General features: G+C 38.5%; 1 protein-coding gene across 1 annotated transcript; it reads right to left on the reverse strand.

The window, feature by feature from the left end:
* Nucleotides 1-18,081: 18,081 nt before the first annotated feature.
* Nucleotides 18,082-18,396, reverse strand: LOC121174557 (vegetative cell wall protein gp1-like). The gene has a single exon (XM_041013913.1). The coding sequence runs from the start codon at nucleotides 18,394-18,396 to the stop codon at nucleotides 18,082-18,084; it is 315 nt and encodes a 104-aa protein (XP_040869847.1).
* Between the last annotated feature and the right edge of the window lie 906 nt (nucleotides 18,397-19,302).

The raw sequence follows: 19,302 nt of genomic DNA on the forward strand, positions 1-19,302 counted from the left end.
CGTGAAGAAAGGACAGAGAGCTTAGGGGAAGCAGTAATGGGATCATCGGCGGCTATCATAAGTGGCTGAGAGTCCGAACACAAGGACTGGATTGGCTCCCAAATCTAAAGACTGTGAGAGACGATGAGGTTAAAGCTTCGGAAGAAAGTGATGAGGTACAAGCCCTAAAGGCAGAGCTTGAAAGAGCCTGGGTAGTCGAAGAGAAGTTCAAGTCCATAGCCATCAAAGTCTGAAAAGAGTATGATGAACTAAGGGATGTCAATATGGCCACCGATGAAGCCTTGGAATGAGAAACCAAGAAGGCCCGAAAGGAAGAACACGACCAAAGCAAAGTTTTGAGGGGCTTTATAGGGCAGCAATAGTGAGCTCAAGCTCCGAAGAGGTGAAAGGAATCATCACGGGTCAAAGGCATGATCTTGAAGGACGAGCTAAAGGTTTGCCTTAGGTCGAAAAGAAATTTGTCCCAACAGTTAAGCGAGACTGAAGGGAATATGTGGGCCATCATCGATAAGTGCAAAGAGAAGCTAAATCTAGCGGCGACTCACGAGCAAAGGCTAGAGGATGAGTACGCCAAGATATCAGCAGAAAGGGAAGCAAGGGAAAGGGTAATTGATTCATTGCACCAAGAGGCAACAATGTGGACGGACCGATTTGCTCTTACTTTGAACAGGAGTCAAGAACTTCCCCCATTGCTAGCCAAGGCCAAAGCAGTGGCGGACACCTACTCCGCCCCCGAGGAGATCCACGGACTTCTCAGCTATTGTCAGCATATGATAGAATTAATGGACCATATGATTAGAAACCGCTAGGAAGTTTGTATTGTCGCTCAGATCTTGACTAGTTATAACTTTTTGAAAAAAATGAGTTTATCCCACGTTTTTACTCCAAAAATCAGTGCGAATCAAGTCACTCCCACATTTTATCTCTAGCATGCATTGTATGTTGGTCTCGTCCTTGGTCACGGGAAGCCGGAAGGTCCATATCACCTTCTTAGTTGTACACATGGGGCACTGCGCCCCCAAATGCGCAAGTAAGAAGAGATAATTTTCCGGGCTCTCGTGTCCGTAAAATGCATTCATATCATGCATCGCATAAGCATCTCTTCATAACATCATAATGAACATATCGTTCCTGCATTTGTCCGTTATCATATTCCAGCCTAACATTTTGCATGAGTCATGGCATCATCATGCATATGCGTTCAACAAACTTTTTGATCTGCAAAATTGCATACCATTTGTTTTCATGTTTGCTCATCCTTGTGTTTTCCTCTACAAAAACAAAAAAGGGGAAGCGTGAAACTTCACACTACATTCTTAGTTGCATGTGTTAGGCACCATGAGCCAACCATGTTGGGATCATAAACCCATTTCTAAAAAAAAAAAAAAACACACAACAACAAAACAAAATAATTGAACATGGTACCTGATGCATGGTTAACTAGGAAATGGTGTTTCTTCGGGCATCTCAATTTCATAATTACATTTTCCATGCATAGCTTAAAGTATGCCCGAGTCATTCATCCCTATGAGATGTTGTTGAAGTATTGGCGATCAGAATTGCCATTCCTTGGATTACGGGGTTGAACCAAGCTCATGCTTTTATAAAAAGGTTCATCAAGTCAAAATATGGAAGTAACCGTCTTGCAAAATTGGGGCAAAAGATGAATCGAGTCACATCACTGCTTCGTCTACTGCCAAACATATTTAGGATTGTTGATGTCCTTGTTACTTCCAGTTTCACCTTGACAAAGATGTCATGGACCATGTTGAAAATCTAAATTGATTCAACCCCATATCCTGCGTAAAAATTCGCAATCTTCCACTGTACATCATTCGCATACATCCATGCTTTTCATTGGTTGCATTGCTCATTGCATTCTTTCCTTGAAAAATAAAATAAAATAAAATAAAATGAACTTAATCATTGTTATCAAAAAAAAAAAAAAACATGCTTTACGGCGTCCTCACCGAACTTGTGCTAGAGCTAGAGTAATGGGTAACGTAGAGGAGATACAAGAGAAGATGAAGGCCGACATGGAGGCCATTAAAGAGAAAATGGCCACAATGATGGAGGCCATGATGAGCGTGAAGAAGATAATGGAAGCCAATGCGGTTGCAATTGCCGCTACCAGCGTTGTTGCTAAGGTGAACCTGATGTCCCCATCCGGCATCAACCAAATGAATCATCCAACCTCAGATATGGTAGGCAAAGATTTGGGAAGTACGGGCAGCCCCCATAATGTACAAATTCAAAACGAGCACGCCTTCCTGCCATATGGCTTGCCTCTCAACTATACGCCACCCAAAGTGGCGTACACTCCCAATAAGAATGTCAATAACTCCACTCCTATACCCATTGAGAGCCAACAACCCCAAACTGATCATGCACATGTCTCTTAAACCGTGGGGGGGACACATGAAATTCCCCACCACAATCTAGCCGACTTCGAGCCTTGCCTCGGATATGCCACGGAAGGGCAAGCAGTTGGTGGTATACCCCTACAAAACCCTTTGGAAAGCCCTCAGTATCACCCACAACTACACCTCTTGCATTCCACGACAAGTAAAAACCCTCATGCTATGGCAGAAATGGGAAAGTTGGATCATCTAGAGGAAAGGCTCAGGGCCATTGAAGGAGGTGAAGATTATGCCTTTGCTAACCTAAAAGAGTTGTTCCTAGAACCCAATATCATCACCCCTCCCAAGTTCAAGGTGCTGGACCTTGACAAGTACAAGGGGACTACTTGTCCCAAGAACCATCTAAAGATGTATTGTCAGAAGATGGGGGAATACGCAAAAGATGAGGAATTGCTAATACATTCCTTCCAAGAAAGTCTTACTGGGGTAGCTGTTACCTGGTACACTAACTTGGAATCTTCCCGAGTCCATTCTTGGAAGGACCTAATGGTTGCCTTTGTTAGGCAGTATCAGTACAATTTTGATATGGTTCCGGATAGGATGCAACTACAGAACATTTGCAAAAAGGGGGACGGATCTTTCAAAGAACACGCCCAAAAGGTGGAGGGATCTGGCGGCCCAGGTGGTACCCCCAATGATGGAAAGGGAGACGATGATCGTGATGGTAGACACATTATCGATACTCTACTATGAAAAGATGGTGGGCTACGCACCCTCAAAGCTTTGCGGATTTGGTCTTCGCCAGTGAAAGGATCGATGTGGGTCCGAAAAGAGGCAAATTTGATCATCCTACTAGGACGACTGAGAAAACTGGGGAAAATGAAGAGGGTGAGAAAGAGGGAGAAACCCATGCTGTGATTGCCATTCCTATATGGCCAAGTTTCCCACCAAACCCAACAATGTCATTACTTAGTCAATAACAAACCTCCTCCTTACCCACCACCCAGTTATCCACAAAGGCCATCCCTAAATCAACCACAAAGCCTGTCTACCGCACTTCCAATGACGAAGACCACCTTTAGCACAAACCAAAAAAACACCAACAAAAAGGAATTTTGCAGCAAAAAGCCTGTAGGGTTCACCCCAAATTCCGTTGTCATATGCTAAACTTGATCCCATATCCACTCAATAATTCAATGGTAGCCATAACCCCAACCAAGGTTCCTCAACCTCCATACGACTCGAACGCAACGTGTGCTTATCGTGGAGGAGCCCTGGGGCATTCCATTGAGCATTGTATGACCCCGAAGCATAAAGTGTGAAGTCTAATTGATACGGGTTGGCTGAAATTTGAGGAGAATCGCTTGTTGAATCATAACATTGACAAGCAACACCATACATGGGGCAATTTTGGAAGCTGTTGTTATGACTCATCAGGATTTTCAAGTTTATACCATTATTATAAACCACAGTTACAATGCTAAATGATATGGATAAAATGGACATCCTTGTCCCTCATCCTCTCACAAACGCATGTTTGCTTATTCAACTTTCACCGGAATGTGGGTGCAAGCCATTGGTCTATTTGCTCAAGCGACCTGCGCTCCTGAGTGTTGACTTCCAAGACTGTTCAATCAGAGATTACTCGTCTTGCACGTTGGTGGGGGTGCCGTAAAACAACGAGTAAAGTTCAAAACAAATAAGTTTCAAAATAAAAAAATAAGTTTCAAAATAAAAAAAAAATAAAAAGGCATTTGATTGACTGTGTTTTCAAGTAAAAATATAGACGTTCATGTGACTTCATTTTATCATTCCAGAAAGTTTGTCTTCTTAGAGAAGCGAGTTGTCAAGAATAGGATGTTGGACAAATGGCCTCAGTTACCTTAAGAAAAATGGGGGTTGAATTAAGATGCAAAGACTATTCCCCAATTGAACTATCACTCTTTCTTTTTGAATTAACAATGCACCCTTAACATGAATTACTCAAAAGACAAATCAAAATAAACTTCTTTAAAGCAAAAGATAAATAGCAATAAAAGAAGTTTAAAGGAAGAGAGGAATGCAAACTTGATTTATACTGGTTCGGCCACTTCCCGCGCCTACGTCCAGTCCTCAAGAAACCCACTTGAGATTTTCCACTCTCTTTGTAAAACTCCTTTTACAAAGTCTGAACCACACAGGGACAACCCTTCCCTTGTGTTCAAGAATCCTCTACAATAAGAGACTCTCAGTCTCTTAATCCCTTTTCAGAAGTAAGAAGAAGAGAAGAAGAAATCTCTCTTAAAAGGGATAGATTGTACAATGAAGACCAATCAAAATTCCTTATTGAATATGCAAGTGGTTGACCAAGGAATCTTTTTGAGAGGATAAGACAATTCAGTTCAGAAAAACTCTTAATCTTTTGAGAGGATAAACTTTGTGGGCAATGAAAACTCTCTTTAAATTCGTGTTTCCAAGTCACCTTTGATGGCCATTCATAAACCATTTGAATAGATGTGACTCTTGGAAATTATTTTCTGAAAATCTCCTCTGGTAATCGATTACAAGACTTGTGTAATAGATCACAGGCTTTAAAATTTGAATAAATTGCTGGTAATCAATTACCATCCATGTGTAATCGATTACACATTATAAATTTTGAATTCAAATTTCTAGTGACTGTTATAAACATTTTCAGCTGCTGGTAATCGATTACCGGAGAGCAAATCTCAATTTGAAATGATAGAATTCTTTGGTCAAACCTTTTGTTTTTTCAATTTGGAAACTTCTTCCAAAAGATTCTAGAAATCAACTTGATCATATATCTTGACTTTCTTGGATTCTTGTCTTGAATAAAACTTAGAAGCACTTGATCCTTTAGCATCATCAAGACATCAAAACATCTTGCTTCTACATAGGAGTCATTTGACTTAATCCATCAGCTGAAAAATCCTTCAACTATTTCTCGTCCTTGGAAAATTCTTTTTGCAAGAATCAATTGCGTCTTTCATTCTTCCTCACTACGAGGTTGTGAAAACAAGACAACAATTGGTACCTCTAAGCCCTACGCTGGGGCAATGAAAGGCCCCATGCATAAACCTCAAACGAACCTAGGGGCAGATTAGAAGTTCTCACTCAATAGGTTCCCAACTACAAGGTCATGACGAAAGACAACGATTGGTACCTCAAAGCCTTACACTGGGGCAATGAGGGGCACCGTGCATGAGCCTCAAGTGAACATAGGGGCCGATCAAAAGTTCTCACCCATCGATGTTTTTAACAAAAAAAAAGGGACAAACCCTAGGATTTCAATGGATTGATTAAACATCAAACGACTCCATTGCTGTCACTCCAAAATGGTCAAGTGACTAAATCAAAAAGAACATACACTCTGAGGGAGTTCCCGGAGAGATTTGCAAAAAGATAGGATGAGGTTGCATGAATTATCACCTTTTTCAAAAGGGCAGTCAATCTGTGTTTTCCAAAAAAAAAAAAAAATCAAATCAAAATCAAAATCACAAAATAGGGAAAGAATGCCATGAACATTGTACAACTTTCCATTACATTGCATTGTTTCATATAAAGTCCGCATTTACCCAAATTTCACAACAAAGGTTGCATACATTTGCATCCCTCAAAATCATGTTAACTGCATAGATTCCCTACATCTAAATGTCCAAATCTTTTGAATTTGGGATGACTGGCTCTCTCGATGAGTCGATCTCTTGCTTTCTCATAAGGGTGGACCCTTGGGTACTAGTTACCCTCACCGTTGAGAGGACTACACGTCCTCGCCTTGAGAGGACTACACGTCCTCTCCATCGGAGGGCTGCACGCCCTCACCTCCAGAGGACTACATGTCCTCGCCTTGAGTGGGCTACACGTCCTCACCTTGGGTACTAGTACCCTCACCTTAAGAGGGCTACACGCCCTCGCCATCAGAGGACTGCATGTCCTCACCTTCGTAGGGCTACACGCCCTCACCTTTAGAGGAATACATGTCCTCGCCAACAGAGGGCTGCACGCCCTCACCTTGAGAGGACTACACGTCATCGCCAACAAAGGGCTGCATTCCCTCACCTTGAAGAGGACTACACATCCTCGCCAACAGAGGGCTGCACGCCCTCACCTCCAAAGGACTACACATCCTCGCCTTGAGAGGGCTGCACGCCCTCACCTTTAGAGGGCTACGTGTCCTCATTTTCAGTGTGCTCCACATCCACACCTTAAGAGGATTTAAGGTCCTCTGCCCTTAAATGCTTAACCAAGACTTGCACTCCCGGTTAAGGGACCAGTAGTTTCCTTTTAACGGTTCCGGGGCCACCCCCTGATATTGGAGGAGGGCCAACTGTGCAAGCACAACCAGAAAGGGAGGCTATCACACAGCTACTATGCATACCGGGGCAAGATTTCACCCGTGCCGCTGCAAAGAGACGAGTGCGGATCATGCGCACCAACATGACCACTCTTACACAGATATAGATGACATTGCTACTTAGCAACATTCTGCCCAGCGACCGCAATGCCAATCTCCCCCTGCAAAAGTATCAGTTGGTCTGTGTCGTCCCGACATGGGTAAGTATGCATATGGTTCAACTGATTTCTGATACCATCTATTGTTTGCAGGGATCGCACCCACAAAGACACCCAGTGGACCTGAAGAAGTCCAACAGGGCCCTGGGGTTTCCAGCTCTGGTTACGGGCCTCTGTCGGCCCTACAGGGAGCCCGTTCCCCCCAGCAAGTTCATGTCATCGTGGCATAGGTAAGTATGCACCTCCCCCAACTGATTTCTGATGTCATCTATTGTTTGCAGGGATTGTGCCCGCAAGACACCTAGTGGACCCGAAGAAGGCCAACAGGGTCTTGGAGTTGCCAGCTCTAAATACGGGTCTCTGTCAGTTCTAGGGAGTGTCTGTCGCCCCCAGCAAGGTCATCAGGTCCCCCCTACCAATCGAGCTTTCATCAAGGAGTACTGCGCCCCCAGGCAGGTGCAGTGCGAAACACCACATCAGCATTGGGATGGCCGGTAGTGGGCAATAGACACACCACCACCACCTCTAGAGTTCACCTCAGCTCATCCATAAAAAGGTTAGAGCGTTGCCTACGACACATGGCCGACCCATAGGCGACCAAGTCCAAAGCCAAAGGTAAGCAAAGTACTAGATCAGTGACCGACAAGTCATAAGGCGTCCAGCTCAAGACGTTAAAGAAGCGCTACTAGGAGGCAACCTAGTACCTTTTAAATTTATGCCTGCTATTTGATCACTTTTTATAGTAGGACGCACCTAGTTGCTCATGATCCTGGGAATTTAAATAAAACAAGCGCAAGCTCGGAAGGTAGTCATACCTTACAAAACATATATATGTATGTTTAGGTAGTGAAAATACCTTAGATATGCATGTATGTAAACAAAAAAACACTTCACAAAATATATATATATGTATGTTTAGGTAGAAAAATACCTTAGATATGCATGTATGTAAACAAAAAACACTTCACAAAATATATATATGTATGTTTAGGTAGAAAAATACCTTAGATATGCATGTATGTAAACAAAAAATACTTCACAAAATATATATGTATGTTTAGGTAGAAAGATACCTTGGATATGCATGTATATAGCAAAAATACCTTACAAAACATATATATGTATGTTTAGGTAGCAAGATACCTTGGATATGCATGTATATAGCAAAATACCTCATGAAAAAAAAAAGAAGAAAAAAAAACAAACAAGAAAAAGAAATAAACAAATAAAAAAAAGAAAAAAAAGAGAGGAAAAAGAAAATAAAAATAAGTTGTCTAGCTGAAAAACCGACATGCTTTTGAAAAGAGATGACTTCCAACTTTTCTTTGAAAAAATTCACTGATCATAACTAGTTTTTGGAAAAAATGTGTATACACTTGAAGGGTGAATGCTGTGAAGTTTTCCCGAACGCTCGAAATAGACTCGGATGAATGCACAAATTGATAAAAGAACATATTTTGGAAACATTGGGTTGATTTAAAATAGAGGAAATAAATCCTGAGCCCTAGCATCACATGACCATAAAAGTTTGACACTTGAGTGTCCACATAGGTGCATGCATGACCAGTTTTGCATGAAGTTTCCAAATCATCATTTTTGCATTTGTGTCATGGAAATAATGTGGGGCATCCCTTTTATCCTTGAACCAAACCAAACCCTGACATGTACCATGCCTAGCCATTCTACAAGTCTTGAGCCAAGATCCTGACTCACCATAAACCTTGACCCAGGGTGAGAATGTCAATCCTTACCCTCGAAAGCAAAAAAGAATAGAAGGGAAATTTCCAATCAAAGAAAAAGAGAAGGAAAATTTCCAATCAAAGGAAAAAAGGAAACAAGGAAATTCCCAATCAAAGAGAGGGAGAAAGAAAAAAGAAAAGAAAGAAAAGTCCCAACCAAAGAATGGGAGAAAGTAAAGAAAAAAAAAAAAGAAGAAAGCTCCTGGTCAAAGAAACCAGAAGAAATGTGCAGAGAGGTCTTTAGACCGGACAATATCTGAACAATACAGAATTGTCACCAAATGAACAAAAAGAAGGAAAGGAAACCATGACCTAAAATGGTCTTCTCCCTTTAATTGCCAACCAAAATCAGTGCGCTAGCGACTTTTTCGCCCCACACTAAACAAAAACAGAAAAGGAAAAGCCAACAAAAAATCAAAAGCCAAAAACACACAAAAGCCGAAAAACCCATCAAGAAAACCCATTCCCAAGGGAAGTCCTATTGATCCATGATCACGCATGTAATTTTTGATTTGATAAGAAATAATTTGCAAAGTCAAGTCATGACATATCTATGGTTCGGAATTAGGATGAAACACCTACCTGTGCGAGATTGATACACTTTGAGTGATTTTCTTCTATTTTTGTCGGACCCAGTGTTTCCTCTAAATGTTCATTTAGAAACGAAATGCTAACATCCAAAATCTCAGTTAAGGTTATGGGGGATTTCATCAGCAGACTCTCCTTCCTCGGTAAACGCATTGTTTTTCACTCAAAAAAGCATATGCTGCTCTAAATCGGTTGGAATATTTGTCTCTTTGCTAAAGCATGCTTGCATTTTAGTGGAGAAAACACCGAGACTTTTTCAAGTCTCACAAGTTATCCAGAACTACGTAGGTCTGAGTTACTCATTGGAGGATACGTAGGAGCAAGAGCCTCGCTTTTGTCGACCACACCGCCTTTTGTTGCCATGACCCAAGAGCTGGTAGCCCGCGGAGACACCTTACGGTTATCCGCACCCTTGTGTCATCCAGAGGCGGCGGGCCCGATGATACGCGGAGATACCTTACGGTTATCCGCACCCTTTTGTCATCCAAAGGCGGCGGGCCCGATGACAAGCAGAGACAAAATTTGGTCATTCTACACCCTTGTGTCATCCAGAGGCGGCGGGCCCGATGATACGCGGAGATACCTTACGGTTATCCGCACCCTTTTGTCATCCAGAGGCGGCGGGCCCGATGATACGCGGAGATACCTTACGGTTATCCGCACCCTTTTGTCATCCAGAGGCGGCGAGCCCGATGACAAGCAGAGACAAAATTTGGTAATTCTGCACCCTTGTGTCATCCAGAGGCGGCGGGCCCGATGATACGCGGAGATACCTTACGGTTATCCGCACCCTTGTGTCATCCAGAGGCGACGGGCCCGATGATACGCGGAAATACCCGAGTGGTTATCCGTATAAACATTCTTTTGCTATCTATAAGACAGAACGCTTGATAGCATGCAGAGACTGACATAGTCTTCTGCACCTTTTGTTCCTCCGGGAACAACAAGTCATTTACATGCGGAAATTTTATGGTCACCCGCGACTCTCGTTAACCGAGAGGAGCGAAATTAGTGTCATGCACTAATTTTCGTCCGGGGACCTTTGCTTGATGACATGCGACCTTTCTTTGGTCCTTGTGAGGTGCTTGGCACCCATCATTAGGCAATTTGTGAAATTCCGGGAACGACAAGTCATGGTCACCCGCGACTCTCGTCAACCGAGAGGAGCGAAATTAGTGTCATACACTAATTTTCGTCCGGGGACCTTTGCTTGATGACATGCGACCTTTCTTTGGTCCTTGTGAGGTGCTTGGCACCCATCATTAGGCAATTTGCGAAATTCCGGGAACGACAAGTCATGGTCACCCGCGACTCTCGTCAACCGAGAGGAGTGAAATTAGTGTCATACACTAATTTTCGTCCGGGGACCTTTGCTTGATGACATGCGACCTTTCTTTGGTCCTTGTGAGGTGCTTGGCACCCATCATTAGGCAATTTGACCTTTCTTTTGTCTTTTTTGCAAAGTATGTTTTTATTGAACAAAAGGTCATTTAAGGTGTTGGACCATTAAACGGTCTTTTGATTTTGAAAGATGAGAAACGTTAAGGCGTTGGACCATTAACGATCTCTTGTTTTTGAAAGGAGAGAAACGTTAAGGCATTGGACCATTAATGATCTCTTGTTTTTGAAAGGAGAGAAACGTTAAGGCATTGGACCATTAACGATCTCTTGGGGTGGTCGACAAAAGCGGGGCTTTTGCTCCTACGTATCCTCAATTGCGATGAGGAAATCAGACCTACGTAGTTCTTGCTTATCAAGTGATTCTCTTTTTGCTTAAGAGGTGATCATTTTAAGGCGTTGGACCTTAAAAATGACCCATTTTACTTAGTGAAAAATTGAAATGACAAACTTCAAAAGCCTATTTTTGTGGACGAGCTTGACTGGGCGAGTTGATTTTAGCCTTAGTTTCACTTTAGTTATTAATCAATTCGATTAAGAATGAGAAATCCCAAAGAGAAAACGTCCGATTGATTTTCCGCTTCATTTGGCTAAAAGATGTTTTTTTTATTATTATATTATTTTTTACCTCTTTTTGATTTCCAACGTGGTTACGGCACGACCGAACAGTCGGAATTTATTTTAACCGAAGTAAACAGATAATACAATTCAAACGTTCGGTGGAAATTGATTTTATTTTTAAGTTAAACGAGAAATGACTTAAGTAAAATGGCTTAAGCACGTCAACAGGGGGTATAAAAAGTAAACAAAGCGAGAATAAAAATGCACGAAACACAATGTGGACCACTACGGGTACATAGAATGAATTGAAAAGCTTGGTTCGAGGTACTTACCCGTTGAAGATCGAAGAACGATGAAGAACGAATGAAGAACGTCGAAGAACGGTCGAAACCTTCGCGAAATTCTTCACGGAAAACGTTACGGAAATGTTTCGGAAGCGCCTCGGCTTAGATTTTCTTCCCGGAAACAATTTTTCTAAGCAAATTCGAAAGAGAGAGAAGTGCCTAAGGGGCTGAACCCTTTTCTTCTTCACTTCCTCCCCTATTTATAGCAAAATAAGGGAGGTGGTTGCTGCCCAGCTCGACCAGGCGAGCTCAGCTCGCCCAGGCGAGCCAGGTTGCTTCCTCCAGAAGCAACAGCCTTCTGGAGGAATATTCTGGAGGGCCCAAGTGGGCCTGGGTGCTATTTGCACCCCCATTTTTACTAAGTACACCCCCCTCTGCTTTTTTTGGTGATTCTTTTTTCGTAAAGTTACGGAAACTTACGAATTTCGTAACAATACTTGTTTTCTTTCCGTAATGTTACGGAACCTTGCGGATTACATAATCATCCCCTTTTTGACTTACGGAATGTTACGGAACCTCACTTAATTATGCAACGATGCTTCCATTTGATTTCCGGTGTGTCACGGAAACTTACGGATTGTGCATCAATATTTTTTTGGTTTTTCGGCATGTCCTGGAATTTCACAAATTGCCTAATGATGGATGCCAAGCACCTCACAAGGACCAAAGAAAGGTCGCATGTCATCAAGCAAAGGTCCCCGGACGAAATTAGGGTATGACAGTTGTACGATACAAATTGGGTTCACACATGTTTAGCACATTTGTATAAAGATATGTGTAGGACAATTATTCCACAATCCAAAAAATAGGAGGATGTACATTGTTGTTGCAGTCTTAGGCTTGGTATCACATGTCATTCATTCAACCAAAGGTTGAGTGTCAGCCATCATATCCACTTATAATTAGGTAAATAAAAATTTCTCTCTTGAACAAAGACCATTTTTCGCAAAGTATTTGACACTAAGATATTACATATTTTACTGGATGGAGTGGCAAAGAACTATGATTTTCTAGAATTGCACGTGGTGATGTTATAAGCTACAGGTCAAGATTCAACAACATGCATAACGAGGGGGTTCAACCATTTATTTTTGTTTTATTTATTCAATCACCAATTACATTGTTTTACAAATTATTAACCCAGATTATTTTTTCAATTCCCTTAAATTTCTTATAAAGGGTTTGAGTCAATTTTGCCAAAACATGCATTGAAGGATTCAAAAGTTTGGAGTGCTTTTGTTGCTTTAATTTATTTCTCGGTGGTAGTATGACATCAACCCAATAGAGTCAAACTCCAATTTGAACATTGGCAAGACATACAACAACCACCGCATAATCTTGACAAACTCCATCAAATTGACATGAGAGGACATAATGACACAAAGTGGGTAGAGGAGCATGAATAGTGGCTTGCAATTTGGAAGGAAAGACATAAATATTAATAAGCCAACTTATTCAAGGACATCTTAAACATATGAGTCAATTCATGAACTGGTATCAAACAAATTCAAAAGTTTTCCTAACATGGTTTGCAACTCATCCATACGTTGCTGACACATCTCACTCAACTCTAGAGATAGAAACTAAACAACATCCTCCTTTACATTGCAATACACCTCCCCCACAAATCTCACTAGTTGTTGCCAACATGCAAGATGAAGAACTATAACCACCTCCTCAATCATATGAGTTCAATCCACAACAACATCATCAAGATTATGGGTACAATCTACTGTCCTTCAATGATAGCATAAAAAAATTTATGAACAATCTCATAGGTACAAATCTCCAAACATTAGAATCTGCTTACGCTTACATGCAAAGTATGCTCATTCCTTCGTTTGTATCCTTTCACCAAACTATTGCTAGAAGTTCTTCAACAAATCAAGCAAATTATAATGAGTTCGTCCATGAAGAGCAATTTGTTGCTCCCGATGAACAACTTCAATCACAAGAACATGAACGAGTTCGTCGACAGCTGACAAGAAATAAACAACCTCCCATATTTGAACTAATGGACACAGGTGACATTAAACATTTTAAAATATTGTATACTATGAATGAAAATTTCTCCTTGTTAATTGATTGAACACTGAACACTGCATATATTGATTGAGCACTGCATTTTTCTGAGACAAATTGATTGAACATTGTTTTTTTCTGAAACAAATTGACTGAACACTCTTTTGGGAATATGCAGATCAACCATAATAAATATAGACACAATTTAAATCGATTTCAGTTGTTGGTATGAGTCACGAGAGAATAGTAGACCATTTAATATAAATAACACTAGGGGTTAGATGTAACTCAACACCTATGCTTGATATTCACCATATTTCTTAAACCATGTAGAGTGTATCCACTGTTGTGTATTTCGATGGTGACATGATTTCATCATCTGAAAAGGACCATGTTTGAATGTCCTAGTGGTCTTAAAGTCATCACTGAGAACATGTCGCTTGGTGCCTTAAGGAAAATAATTATAGACACCATCAAAGATTGTATAATTTTACTTGATCTTTTTTATTGTCAACCAATTTACATAGGTGATGGTTGAGTTGAATACAAGTGTATGGAGCTTAAACACACCGATGATGTAGGAAAATGTTTTTTGTCTTTTAAAAATTTAGTAGTAAAGGTCTTATTAAGTTGAATGTAACTTTTGGGCAATCTCCAGATGAAATCCTTGCCCTATTGCACAAACCAAGGAAACCAAGAACGTTGATGAAATCATTGCTCTAATGTATGATGAATCTATGTAGTCATTGTGCAAACTAGTTGTTATTACTTTTTCAAAATAAACTTACAATTTATCATTGGAATTTTGTGATTACTTTTTTTTTTTTAAGATTCTTTACTTTAATCATGTTAGTATGAGGATTATAATATTTATCTAAGCCTTTTTTTCTTCTTCTTCAATCATGCAAAATAGCATTACATCCATAATTTTTTTTCAAATGAAAATAAAATGAAAAATAAATAAAACTATTGTATGATCGAAATTTTTCTAGAGAGGATTTCCATTTACTTTTCATTTCCATTTTTTTAAAAAAATTAATCTTTCTAAAAATTAAAATTAATTTTTTATTAATAAAATTTATATCTAACCCATAATTTATATTTATGGCACTATACTAACATTCCATCGATCAAATTTCATAAATATGAATAAAATAGCGTAAAAAGTCACCTCCATGAAAATTTAAAAGGAATTAACTAATTCCCATAACTAATCTTTTGTTAAATATATAAATCATAAAATTGAAAATTAAAAGAATAAACAAAAATATTCTTAAAAAATAAAATTAAATATTTTAAAAACTAAAATAAATAAATATACATTTAAAAAATGGTCAATTGAGAAATCGATTTCCCAATGTTAAAAAATAAGATGGTGTGAAATCGGTTTGGGGATCACACATCTCTTCAAGAATAGTAATTTGTATCAGTTTGCTAAATAATCTATGGGTTGTATCATTTGGGTATTTTATTTTTTTTGGTATTTATGAGATAAGAAAAAACTCTAGTAATTAGTATGCCATATTAGAGGGCGCGGGAACTGCATTCTGAGTAGTATCCATCTAGCTTGTGTTGGGTAAGTCGGCAGCCCTACCTTTATAGCTAGTTGCTCCTTGTGCTGTTATATTGGGTAGCGCTATTTTGCTTTGCTTTGAGGGACAAATGTATTTTCTGACTTAGTTCTATTACCTCTTGTGTTTAAAATAATATTATATATATATATATATATATATATATATATATATAATACATTAAACTCTTCAACTTCTTAAATTTAATTTCATATATGTTGATTTCAAATTTCAACTTCCCAACAATTTGAGCATTCAGTTTTTATCAAAATATTAAAAGAACCTTCATTATTTTTTATGACTTTGACATTGAGAATAATTTTCCCACCTTAAATCAAAGAAAAAAAAAAGAGATGAAAAGTGGTACTGTGATACTAGATGACTGAATAGATAATATGAAACTAATATAGTTAAATTAGTATTAACGTGATATAATGGAAATAAGGCTTCAACTATTTAGTTTTTTTTTTAAATAGAAGAACAACTATTACATTAGCAAAATCTAGCTATTTATATATATAGAAGCAAATCTAGTATGTAATAACATAGAGATCAAATGAATTTTTAATTAGGCCATACTTGATAGGACGATGATTGTATTCTCTCCTTTTATATTTTTTTTATGGATCTTCTTTTATAAATGTTCAATAGTAGTTTGAACTTTTGGGGTCTCATTCGGATGAATTTATTTATTGAGAAAATCATGTATCAAGATTGTAGGTCAATTTAGATAAATATGTGGTGATGAAAATTATGTAGTTAAAATTTATGGCCTAATTTTCTCATCCCGGCCATAAAATAAACTTTTTTATATTATTCAAATAATGTAATAGAACATACTATTTTTAATAAAAATATTTTTAAAATTTTATATAATTATGTATAAGGAGTCCTTTTTTTTATTGTTTCTTGTTTTGCCCCAGCCCCAAAAATATTAAGAGAGATTCTGACTAAACCGCGCCGGAAACATACATGATATATTTAGCTGATTGTGAGGCAAGGATTGAAGTTACTGGTCTGAACGAGATTTAGGTTCCAGTTTAATTGCTTTGGGTCTATTTCCTTTACATTGTAAGATTCATTAGATTAATGAAACAACAAAAGCAATAATTAACAAAAAAAACGAAAAAAGGAAAAAACAAGCACGCAATGGGAAAGAAAAATTATAAAATCACACTTGCCCGCACCTGCTATGAATTAAAATGTAACCGCGTGAGTGTTAGTGTCTCATTTGAACAAGCAAATCAGACCATAGGAAAGAAATCGTGCTCTTGTAGTAAGTACCTGTTGGAGCATTTGAGGCATATATTAATGAGAACTAATAGTGATTGGAGATGAGTTTGGTTAAACTGTTCTCATGAATATTGAAGAATGACGAACATAGACGCTCAGATGCAACTGGAAATTTTCCTTCAGTGGGAAATTTCTCATGGCTCATTTCAGACGGCTTTTTTGGTCACAAATTCCCACGGATAATTTCGGACGGAATTTCCATCAAAAATCTCTCATGGATCATTTCTAACATATTTGTTGGTCGCAAATTTTTCATGGATTATTTTAGATGGATTTTTTCGTCACAAATTTCCGTAAGAAAATATTTTTTTTGTAAATAATTTATTATTTCTATTGTTTTTTGTTTTTTTATCATTAATAATTTAGCAATCATTTTATACATTTATATTATTTACCATGAATATTTGAATTAATAATACTTATAATTGAGGAAATAGTGAAATTGATGAATCCAAGACAGAGAGTAAAATAAATCATTAAGTTAAATTGAAAACAAATGTAAAAAAAAAAAAAACACAATGTAAAATGTCAATGCCGATTGTCAATGGTAATTTTGTACTGCTAAGTCAGTGCGACTGAAAGATCCTTGCGTATGTTGTATGAAGCTATCATTTCCGCATTTGTAAGTACAAGCAAGGTCTCCAGTACCATACAGGCGTCCCTTACGCTTTGGTCCTACAGCTGCAACCCAACACCGACTCCTAAGTCTTTGTTCTTTAGCAGAGTCTAAGGGAGTGAGTTGGGATTCACCAATACTTGATGCAGCATCAGACTTAGCTTGAGATAGTCTAACCTCAAATTCTTTCGGTAATTCATAAACAATAATTATTCCATAAATATAATAAACATTTTAAAGAATAAAAAAATATGCAAGATAATGGCCTTACATGTGTTCGTCTAGATCTATCATCTACAAATTGACCAGTAATCCTTTCGTAAATGAGTTTGCTAAAAGACCTCTTCTACATATACAAATCGACCAAGCTCCTCTGACTATTAACAAACGTTAAAAAATAAACATTAAGTGGTAAATTAAACAAGTATAAACAACTATGTATTATAATTCTAATGTACATACCAAGCAAATGGCATGATCCTGCAAACTGATAGAACCACCTGTGTGCATATACCCACCCTTTTCAGACGCCCAATTTCTTTTTTGCCTGTGCACACTTGGAACGATACTCAAGTGCATTCCAATGTGATAACAGATCGTTCCAAACATGATCTCCAATCCAATATGGCTTTTTATTTTCATTTTGGGCATCCCTAAACATCTCAGAAAGTCTATGAGAAGCTTTCGAGTTAAAAGCTTTTTTTTTATTTCATTCTCTTCCTCGGGTCTCCAAACCAATTTTCTCTAAAGTATAACAAAGTAATGAAATTCTACACAATTAGAAAAATACAAATTTTACAATTTTAGTAAAAATAAAAAACTAGCATTACTATCCATTTCAACCTTTGAATTAATTCATTAACAGAAGAATAATTTACCTTTAAACACTGGAAAAAAGTTTCTGATGATATTTTGGATTCGCTCCCCATGTAGGCCAAGGCTTTCCAAATTGTTGCCTAATTGACAAAGTGACAGCCTTTGCCGCGACCTTAGATGGATGAAACCTAAATATAAAAAATAATTAATCAAAATAGTAAAACTTTTGCTCCATTAATTAGCATAACCTTAGGATGATCATTAGGGGGGGGGGTCTTCCATCGCCAAATTTATAACATCTTCATCTATAGGCATGTTGCCCATAGGCGGGGATGGGGAAGGTGTGGATATAGGTATTGGGGATGGTCCACGTGCATCAACGGAGGATGGAGATGGTGTGGATGCAGGTATCGGAGATGGTCCATGTGCATTAACATGAGATGAAGATGGTCTAGCTTCAGTCGGAGGTGGAGATGGTGTAGGTGCAACATCGGGAGACCTAACTGGGATAGACACAGAAGATGGGGATGGGGTAGATGATGTTAGACTATCTTGAGGTGGTAATAGTCTAACCATGTATCATCTTTTCTTCGTAGTTGTCCGTTTCTTACTTGAGTCATGTGACGGGGGTCGAGGAGGGTCAATGCCACTTGATAACACATCTTTATATAGAAAAATAATATTATATCATAAATACTCTAATAAAATATTGGGATCCATGGAAATTAGATAGCTAAAAAACTTCCATATGACAACAAAAATAAAATACACTAACAAAGTTTTGAAGTTTTAGAAGAAAACAAACATGTCACTAATAACAAACACTATAACTGACTAACAAAGATCAATGTTTAATCCTCTTCAGAATTGTAAACTTCAAAGTCATCATCTTCTAATTCCCCTTCATTGTCTTGTTCAATATTGTTTGATTCTTCATTCAAATTGGTTGATTCTTCTTCATTTGTCAACAAATTAGCAGGGTTTACTTCTTCAACACCACCTCTTAAATCTTGCAATCCAGAAATACTTTCAACTTCAATGACTTCGTTGACATGTGACATTTCCTCAACTTGGTAAGGCACATCATCTTGTACATGATCAGATTCTATGTAACCCCATGGTTTCGTTTTAATTGGTACACACCAACCATGTTTGTCCCTTCTTGTTGCTGGATATGGCACATAATACACTTGCCTTACATTATGTGCACTGATGAATGGGTCAAACAAATTATAGCTTTTATCCATTCAAATTTCCACTATGACATATTTAGGATCTACCCTTGTTCCTTTACTCGTTGGGTCAAACCAGTGACAATTAAATAATACTACTCGCTTAGGATAGGTTGTAGTGTTATACTCAAGCTCATATATGTGTTGAGTGACCCCATAAAAATCATCTACGGCTCCTTCTATAAGGCCCTTTACGTGAACCCCACTATTTATCATTTTCTTCCCTTCACTCCATGCTTGAATATGGAAT

This window comes from Glycine max, chromosome 3 (genome assembly GCF_000004515.6).
Source record: "Glycine max cultivar Williams 82 chromosome 3, Glycine_max_v4.0, whole genome shotgun sequence".
Lineage (NCBI taxonomy): Eukaryota > Viridiplantae > Streptophyta > Magnoliopsida > Fabales > Fabaceae > Glycine > Glycine max.